The sequence below is a fragment of the Gobius niger genome (genome assembly GCF_951799975.1).
Source record: "Gobius niger genome assembly, chromosome: 18".
Taxonomy (NCBI): Eukaryota; Metazoa; Chordata; class Actinopteri; order Gobiiformes; family Gobiidae; genus Gobius; species Gobius niger.
Genome location: NC_136869.1, coordinates 7,330,774 through 7,340,565, shown reverse-complemented (window position 1 = coordinate 7,340,565; position 9,792 = coordinate 7,330,774). Strand labels below are relative to the sequence as shown.

The following is a 9,792-nucleotide window of genomic DNA, read 5'->3' as shown; positions in this document are numbered from 1 at the left end:
CGCATGTATAGAGAATGTTGTCTGATACTGGTTTGACTTGGTATACCAGCTTTTTTACTTTAAATTTTATGCCAGTCTAATCCAAGGGCAATACCTGTAGCTATAACTGCCATTGTTTTGATATTTCTGAAATCCACATGCATAGATATAATTTAAATAGCGTCTTTATCGATTCTTTGGAGAAGCGGAAATCAAGAAACGGTCAGGATTGAAAATAACACACAAATCACATGCCCGTACAGGATTAACTGGTTTTACACATGACAAAACAAAATAATTGCAGTCTTTACAATTTGTGATTGCCATTTCAAATAAAATGCGATTAACCTCTAGTAAGTATCTAGTATTGCCCGGTTCACGCAGACTCCATCACGCCGCAGCCTGTTTGAGCGGTGATGGAAAGCCTCCCTGTATCCACTCCCATGGCGGTCAGCTTTTGGTGCAGCTGCCCGATGGTGGCGCTGTCGAGCTCCCTGGTTCGGGACAGGATCCAGGCGAAGTCGATGTGGAAGAGGCCGAGATAGTCGGAGCAGGAGTAGACCAGGGAGTAGGAGCTGTAGTCCGTGGACAGCACCATGTACGGAGCGTCGGGGAGAGCTGCAACAAACCAGAAGGTGTGGGTTATGTTAATGAAGATGGAAACAATTGGCAGGGGGAATATAGTGTTTTTATTTTTGGAATAAATCATGATGCGTTTAGAGAATACACTTTCAACACCATCATGACTGCCCTCCAAAGTACGACTCAAACCTGGTGGGCTTCATCAGCAACAGAGACGAGCCAAACTACAGGAGTGAGGTGAGTCTGGTCATGTGGTGCACACAGAACAATCTCTCTCTAAATGTGGAGAAGACAAAAGAGATTGTGGTGGACTTTTGAAGAGGGCGGGTCCAGCTCCTCTTACAATCAACGGTGCTGCAGTGGAGAGGGTGACCAGCACTAAGTTCCTGGGTGTGCGCATCACAGAGAAGCTCTCCTGGACCAGGCACACTACATCACTGGTCAAGAAAAGCACTCAGAGTCTCTACTTTCTCCGCAAGTTGAGAAGAGCCAGAGTCCCAGCCTCCGTTATGTGCAACTTCTACAGAGGGATTATAGAGAGCAAGTGGTTTAGGGCAGGAGACGGTGTTAGGACCCGACTCTTTTGTATCACACGAGAACAGACATTTGGAAATAGCCAAAGCACACACTGGAGATAGAAGTTGTCTCAAAGATGAGGCGTTTGTTGCCATTGTTGTTGTTGTTTCTTAGTCACAAAGAAGTAAAACCAGCTGATGACTTCAGAGAAAGAGAAGAAGTGAAGTCCTGAACTCTGTTGACAGTCTCCTTTTATCCCAGTCTTGCACTCCTCTGCGGAGAGAGGATGACTGCCTATCAGTGAGTCAGTTATTTGTGGCTATTTGTTTGTACTTTAACTGTACTTCATGTTATGTGCAGTATGATTATGGTGTTGACTATCAGCTAATCTCACTGACATGGTCTTCATGTTCTGTGGCGTGTAGGCAAAGCATGAGTCAGAAGCTTGTTCAGATTTCCTTACAATCCTTACAACGGGCATCATTGTAGCTCTTCATCTCAGCCTGGGGTCGGCACGTTTGCGTCACGAAGAGACAATTTTCAACATTACCAAAACACCAAGGGCTGAACTTCACCATTGTAGCCCAAAGTAAAGAACCGTTTCCTGTGTTGACTGCGTTTGCAAGAAAGCACAGCAAAGGCTCCTCCTGCTGAGAGGTTTTGGAGTCAGTGACCACATCTTAACAAGGGTTTATCAGTGTTTAATTGAGAGCGTACTGATATTTAACAGAGTCTCTTGGTTTGGTCATTTAACTGTCAGAAACTAAGCTAAACTTGGCAGAGTTGTTAAACAGGGCAGTTATATAAAAGGCCAACAACAAACCAATTTGTCTCTGCATTACAGTAAAGCAGTGCATCGTGTCTGCCATAAGATCACAGATGACGATATCCATCCATTGTCCCATTTCTTTGAGCTCCTTCCATCACGGCAGAGACACAGACTCTCTTGTGCCAAGAGAAATGTGTACAGGAATTCTTTTGTTCCCTTTGCCATCAAGGAGCTGAATAAGTTGTAACCGCTGATGTCACTCAGTCTGTCTGTTCCTTTGCCTTTTTTTTAATGAAGTGAATCTGCTGCTGCTGTGTCTGCAATGAACTGATTTTATAATGTACATTGCTGGACAAATGTATCGAATGTGTGAGCAAGCCTAAGGCAAATTTCTGCCATCATTGTGCATGGTAGACAAAAAGTTATTCTATTCTATTCATTCCTGCAAATGCCAATGTTTTACATTATATATGACTTAGTGGGATGTTCTGTCAGGAAATTACAAAAATACTGACTGCAATTCCTGCATTTTTAGAGTACTCTAATGGGTATTTGATCACAGAGGTTTTGGAGGCCTGAATTTGGCCCCCAGGCCTGACGTTGCCCCTCATCTAAACACATATCAACATATGTCATTAATTCCTGATCAACATTTGGGTTAGAAACTACTTTTGCTTGTTGTTTTTCAGTTCATGCAGGGTAAACTAGCCTATACTGCATAGGTCTGGACACAAAAAAAAAGATTTTTAGCATAGACTTGTGGAAAATTCAAATATTAATAGTTCAAAAGCACGAGGCCGGCTAACTACTGGACCTAAAACACATAATATTAAAGAGACAAGATGCAAGTTGATCATTTTATACTCACTGCTGCCACCTCAGGTCTTATGCATATCTGCAGTCTCTATATTAAGCTTGTGCATGACGGCACTTCGGACCCGAATTAACAACTTTTTGAGGAACATGCTGGAACATGTAGGGGGATGAAAATACTTAGTTTTAACATTTTTAAACTCAGTCCCTTTAAATCGAAGATGTATCTAAAATGTTATAAACTGAAAATACTACTTGTGAAAGTGTAACGCAGTAAATAGGAACAACTGGCTCCTGCCCCACATTGTGAGACATCATCACATTCTAGAACCAAACAACCAATATAACAAATTAGTGTTGAATAAAACAGACGCAGTTTTACCCCTGTAGAAGCTGACGGACAGAACGGCCGGCTGTGACGGGTCTTCGATCGTGGCCACGCCCTCGATCGAGTTGATCTTTCCGTTTGCCCTGTGGAGGGAGAATGTTTGTCATATTGTAAACGATGCAAACTTATCTGTATCACTGAAACACCCCAAACTTTTATTAAACAGGTTCTATATTTATCGACTTACAGCAGCTCTGAGTTGTGAACCCGGACTGTCCCGTCTGGACGCAGGCTGTACTCGGCCTGGACACATTTTCCTCTTTCGAACATCGCTGGCAGTTTCTCAATCTCATACCAGGTCCCCAAGTACTGCAAACATAACAACAGTTCAAAAGTGTCTGTGTATTAAACCCGTATTTTAATTTTCTCATTTAACAATAACCTAACTGAGACTTTATTATGACTTCTTTGATTGATTTGTAAATACCTATTTTATAATCTCAAAAACATAATTTAAAGGGGCTATGCAATTTTACCATTTTATACTCACTACTGCCACCTCAGGTCATACGTGTAACTGCAGCTTCTATATTAAGCGTGTGCATGACGGCAATTCAGACCTGAAGTAACAACTTTTTGAGTGACAGTGCAGGATTTTAGAGGCAGGGGGAGGAAAATTCATAATTTTAACATTTTTAAACTCCGTCCCTTTAAGCATCTGCGTAGAGAATCATTTTATTGTTTAGTCAACGAAGTTTAGACTCTATAAGAAAACAAACCCCAAATCTTTTCCACATAGGACTTCATTTTCACTGTATCACACATAAAGTTATACTGTAGTGGCTTATTTCTAAATGCCTGGAAAACCCCAGTATAGGCGACATATAAAGTAAACCCAGTGAGTGATTTTACCTTGGTGGCGTTGAAGTTTTCCTGCAGCATTGTTGTGGGGCATTTGTGGAAATGGAAAGACTGGCTGTGACTGGACGCTGCCGCCAGAAGAAGCAACAAAACAACCTACAATCCACATAAAATGAGACGATTATTCACAATGTTAAGCGTTAACGTAAATCTTCTTTTTCTTTACCTTCAGCAGCTCCATGTCCAGCAGCAGTTGATCTAAAATGACCCAACTCGCCGTGATATTTGTTTTTCTGTGGCTTGAACTTTGGAACCAAACTTAAAATGTATTGTATTTCTACACTGGGAGTGGCTTCACTGTTTGTTCAATCTTGATTATTGAAAAGGCTCTGATGAATGTTTTTTTATTTACCTGACTTCAATATTTGGTGCAACACCCATTGTTTAAACAGTGCTTGTGATGCAAACAGAGCTCTATGAATAGGTGAGTATGCATTTTCTACATGTTTTTTGACAGTGTTGGACACAGAATTTGGCCATTTTGCTAAACATGTAAACTTTTGTAGCACTTGAATGCACCACTGCAGTTACTGTTCTCAATTTTTCAAGTTGTCATTCCTTAAAGGGACTATACAGAGTTTCAAAATGTTAAAACTAAGTATTTTCCTCCCCTACATGTTCCAGCCATGTCCTAGTGTATAGAATGAGCCCAGACCTGTCATGAACGAGCTTAATATAGAATCTGCAGTTACGTGTATGACCTGAGGTGGCAGTAGTGAGTGTAAAATGGCAAACTTGCATCTAGCCCCTTTAAGGTTTAGGCACCATGAAGAAAGTCACCACAAAAAGAGGACACATATTTTGTTGGACGCCTTTAGCTTTGATTACACCATGTGTTTCAAGAAGCTTTTCAAGGTCAAAAGATCCAGCGTTGCATTGATTTTTCAACAACATCTTGTATTGAAGATGGGGAAGTGTGACCACTTCTTCTGCCTTCACCAATCTCATCATAAAGATTCTCAATACTGGAAAAATGATAATGATTTTTCTTGCCTTTGACTTTTTTTTGTCATATAAGTGTACAGGTAAATTTCTCTCACTGTATTTTAAGCAATTGTTCCATTGGTAATCTGATTTCAAGACAGTCCAAACCTATTCTAAAAATCAACATTGTCTTAACTAACCTCTTAACCCCCACCTGAACTGAGCACATTTTCTCCAATGTGGCTTTGCCCAAATCTTAAAGCTTCTTAAAAAAGCATCGATATAGCAACAAAGAAGTGATGGAAAAAAAAAACAATGTCAGAAAAACAATGCAACAAAAAGTTACAATCAGTTTTCGTTCAAATGAGGCCTTACTTTATTTGGGTAAAGTCGAACTGGAGACAATGTGCTCGGTTGAGGCGAGAGATTAAAGAACATTTCAAGCCATTTACTGTAGCTAAGACAGTGTTTCCCTACCTTTTTCCTTGAAGCCCCGACTGTTCTTTAGTTGACGTAGATTCCACAGTCTATGAAATCATAATTTTAATATTACTATGTTCAATTATATTATAAATAAATAAGCATGCCAGCGTGTTGAGTTAGGAGTGTGCAAAACATGTATTATGCATACGTTAGTGGAAATTACTGGTAAACCTATAGGACAAGGAATGTGTTTTTCTATCTATACATAGCTGTACATCCACCATGACAGTGACGGATGCGTGGATTCACAGACAGACGGTCTGTCTCAACTAACCCCACCGAGAATAGCAGCTTTTACTTGGAATTTGGGCCAGCCATCCTTTTTGAGATCCGCCCTGTACATACCTCATTTGCATACTAGGATAAAAAACCCATGTCTATGTTTGTTCTTTGTGAAAACTTGTTCTATAATCTTCACCCAGTAAATATTTTCTCTAAATCCACTCGATTGTCTCTATTGTTCTTCACACCTCATGATTTCAGTCTACCTTGAAGAGTCTGTGTGATGGGGGCGTAGGGTCCCTGGTGATTTTGACGGCTTTGCGGGTGAGACGGGTGGAGTACATGTCCTGAATGGAACATACTGAGATATGTTCTTGCCTGAGCATAGACGAGTTGATGCGCACCTGTCTGGTCTTTGTGCGTGCCCTCAGTCATGCAAAACGACTAAAGCTGTTTTTAGCATTTGACCTCTCCCCGTATATCCCTATAGCTCCAAGCGGGGTTGAAGTTGGAAGCTACCACGCTCTTACACACAAAGACCAGACAGGTACGCATCAACTCGTCTAAGCTCAGGTAAGAACATATCTCAGTATGGAAAAACGGTGGCCTGTTCCTTTAATGGAAGGGAGAGTGTGAGCCTGATGAATCCTGGCTTTGTCATCTTGGAATATGACCGTGTGCCGTCAGGGAAGAAGAAATCCATTGATGGAATAACCTGATCGTTCAGGATGTTCAGGTCGTCAGGTGATCTCATTCTTTAGGGCGCATAGTGAGACCTGACCAACCTCAGATAGTTGAATCCAGGTGGCGACTTTCAGACAGTGTGTTATGCCATTTTTTCATCCTCTAATCCAAGCAGTGCATCCCAAAATACCTGATTGTGTTTTAGATTTGTGTAGAAAACAAGATTCAGTGTGTGTTAAGAACTCATCCTACAACACATGCCTGAGAGTAATGAATAAAAACAACTTATGAAAAGAAACAAACTTTATTCAACTTTTTTTTTACAATATTCACTTTCCATTTGGTCTCTTTGAAAACATTTTCTCTACATAATTTACCCCTAAAATGTGGACGTTCACGGTGCTCACCCCCAAACCAATGTTGAAACACAAAACAACAATGTACAAAAAAAAAAAAAAAAACACACAACAAAACATAAATTACATTCTTAAAATTTTCTCACCTAATTTTTATGTGCTGCGACAGCTTAAATAAGTCTTGAGTTAAATTAAATAGAAGTCGACGGAGACAACGAGCTGCGGAGAGGTGGATCTGATGAGAAAATAGTACAGTGCATCAGGGTTACTTTGGTCTAGAGCTGCTGTTTGTCAACGCCACAGAAATATTCGAAATGGGAAATGTTTTGACTCTTAGGTCTGTGGGACGATGTCAAAATTCTGTCTAAGCTGTAAACACAGACTGAGCTCAAAGGAAACTCGTGGCCACATGTGCCAAATCTGATCAACATGGCAAAAGTTGTTATTCTATTACAAACAATGAAAGGGGAAACCGCTCAATTAAAATGTTAGTTTTGGCCCACACATTCTCCACAGGGACGAGTTTAAAGGCACGTTTCACGACTTGCAGGGTCACTGTTCAGGGTCACTGTAATGTAAATGCTAGAAAACCAGCCTGTGAGTTCATGACATTGATACAGATTCTTCATGATGAGATGCACAATGTGTTGCCCCTCAAATGTCGTCATAGAAGGGGGCGTGGCTTCGCCGAGGAGGAAAATAGAATCTTTAGAGAAACACAATTTTCCACTCTTTTAACCATTTTCTGGTGGAATATGAACTTATTTATCACATAAATAAAGTCAGGTGTAAATCGGGTCCATATGGATATTTTCTCACAGCAGATTGTTCAGTAGAAGTGAAAAAAACGGCAGTTGTAGCTCGCGCTAGCTAGCCGTTAGCATTAGCCCGAAGCTAATATGTAGCATCAAGTTAGCATTCTCCATTTTTATGTATTTATGGGCTGTTGAACCACTTTGCTCCTCCCCATGTCTTTCTTTCTTTAGTAGAAAACTATATTTAGACTATATTACTATATTTAGAAAGTGTAGATTTTTCTCCAAATTGTTTTCCCCCTTAACTGTTTTCAGACATGACCATATATGGGCGATTCCAGAGATGCCGTCTGTATCTATACTAAAAGCGGACATTGTTTTTGTTCCACTACAAGAAAAAAAATGGATATAGTGCCTTTAAAGGGACTATACAGGGTTTAAAAATGTTCAAATAATGTATTTTCCTCCCCCTACAAGTTCCAGCCATGTCCTAATGTGTAGAATGAGCTCAGACCTGTTCACCACAACCTCTAAAATCCTGCACTGTCACTCAAAAAGGTTTTAATTCAGGTCAAGTGCCGTCATGCACAAGCTTAATGTAGAAGCTGCAGTTCCATGTATGACCTGAGGTGGCAGTAGTGAGTATAAAATGGCCAACTTGCATCTAGTCCCTTTAACCTCTTAACCCCGTCCTGAATCGAGCTCATTTTCTCCAGTTTGGTTTGACCGAAAAGCACCAAAGTAGCAAAAATTAAAAGACAAAAATAAGGATAAAAATGCAACAAAAGAGCCCAAAAAGAGCAACAAAAAAGTGAAAAAATGTGTAACAAAAAAGCCACAAATGTGTGATGAAAATGCAACAAAAAAGCCACAGAAAAGGGACAAAAAGCAATGAAAATGTGGCAAAAATGTGATGAAAATGCGTCAAAAAAGCGATGGCAACAACACTAGGAAAAAGGATCTGTTTAGATAAGTTTTGTAGGTCTTAGCTTTCAAATTAGGCGTTATTCTGGCCTATAGGCTGTAAAAGCTGAACAGGAGAAAATGCACTTGGTTAAGGCGGGGGTTAAGAGGTCAAGCGTGACAATCGCTAAAACAATAAACTGAATACAAAAAGGGAAGTGATCACCCCTGATGACCTTTGCTGGTGTAGCTTTGTGCCCACATTCTAACAACAACAAAACAAACAAACACATTTTTGGCTAAAAGAAATCAGCTTGTGAGTCTACGGTTTTATAATATAAAAATACACTTGCTCATAGTTTTGCTGCAGTAAGTACTTTGTTCATTATCAAGGTTTCTACAAGTAACAAGTGAAATTTAAGGCCCATATATTGAAACAGAGGAAATTTTGGTTTTCAAATTTAGCAAAATGGATAAAATATTTGGGTACAATTTCAGCCAAAACTTCAGCTGAATGTGTTTTAGACCATACTTTCTGTGCTTTTAACAATCTTATGCAGTAAAAACAGATGGGAAATGTCATATTCTCACCTCTTGGAATCCAATTTTATGTTTATAATTACATTTAACCTGTTACTTGCCATTCCTCCTGATCTTAGTTTATGATTAGGGTTAGAAACGGCAAATGTGATGTAAGTTGTGTTTTACTGACACGGCTCTCACACACATTTTTAGAAACTAGAAGGTCTTGGCTTTCAAATGAGGTATCACACTGGCATATAGGCTTTAAGCTCTCCTGTCAATACACTTTGAGATTTGGAAAGGCACAATTGCTAACCCTTAACCTTACCATACGGTGTCAGATAACAGGTTTAACAGGGGCGGATCTAGAAAAAAAATCACGGGGTGGCAGGCAGGGTCAGGGATAATTTCTGGGGTGGCAACACATTTTACAATGTTGAATGTTTATAGCAAACGTTTAGCTTGATCGCAAAGCAATTTTTCAGTTTAGATGCAGGCTGAGCCCCCCCCATACATACATTGTAGGGGGTCTAACTAAAAAAAAAACAAATTGAAAAATTGAAACTTTTGTAATAATAAAATAAAATAAAGACAATCAGCATCTTTGGAGCCACAGGAGTTGCACCTGGCACCTTATTTAGCTCTAAGGTTGTTCTAATTCTTTGTCCTGTAAAAAAAAAGTAGCTTCTAGACCAGATGTGACACTTCACATGACAATGGGAAGTGTCTAGATCCGCCCCTGAGGTTAAAGCCTTACTATTGGCATAATAAATGTATTTGATGATGATTTTTAATACCCTGCAGAAACCTTGATTATTGAGTTGCCTTGTGTGTGAAATCTACAGTATAAATAAACTTGCCTTGTCCCAAGATTGACTCACAGAACCGTGGTTACAGTGTAACTTACTCTCCGATCTCTGCATTGAAGTATATTTGTCTTTATCTGTGGGATTCTCAAGTTACTTCTTGCGATGCAATGAAATAAAGGCCCAACAGAACCTTGGATTTGAGCTTGATCCATCTTTACATACAATC

The 9,792-nt window shown here is 39.9% G+C and overlaps 1 protein-coding gene across 1 annotated transcript; it reads right to left on the bottom strand.

Moving 5' to 3' along the window:
• Nucleotides 1-355: 355 nt before the first annotated feature.
• LOC306977805 (apolipoprotein D-like) lies at nt 356-4,106 on the bottom strand (the record flags this gene model as incomplete). Its single annotated transcript, XM_079576247.1, has 5 exons — nt 4,075-4,106; nt 3,900-4,004; nt 3,235-3,356; nt 3,042-3,130; nt 356-597 (listed from the first exon to the last, which is right to left on the bottom strand). The coding sequence occupies exons 1-5, from the start codon at nt 4,087-4,089 to the stop codon at nt 356-358; spliced, it is 573 nt and encodes a 190-aa protein (XP_079432373.1). The 5' UTR covers nt 4,090-4,106.
• Nucleotides 4,107-9,792: the final 5,686 nt, after the last annotated feature.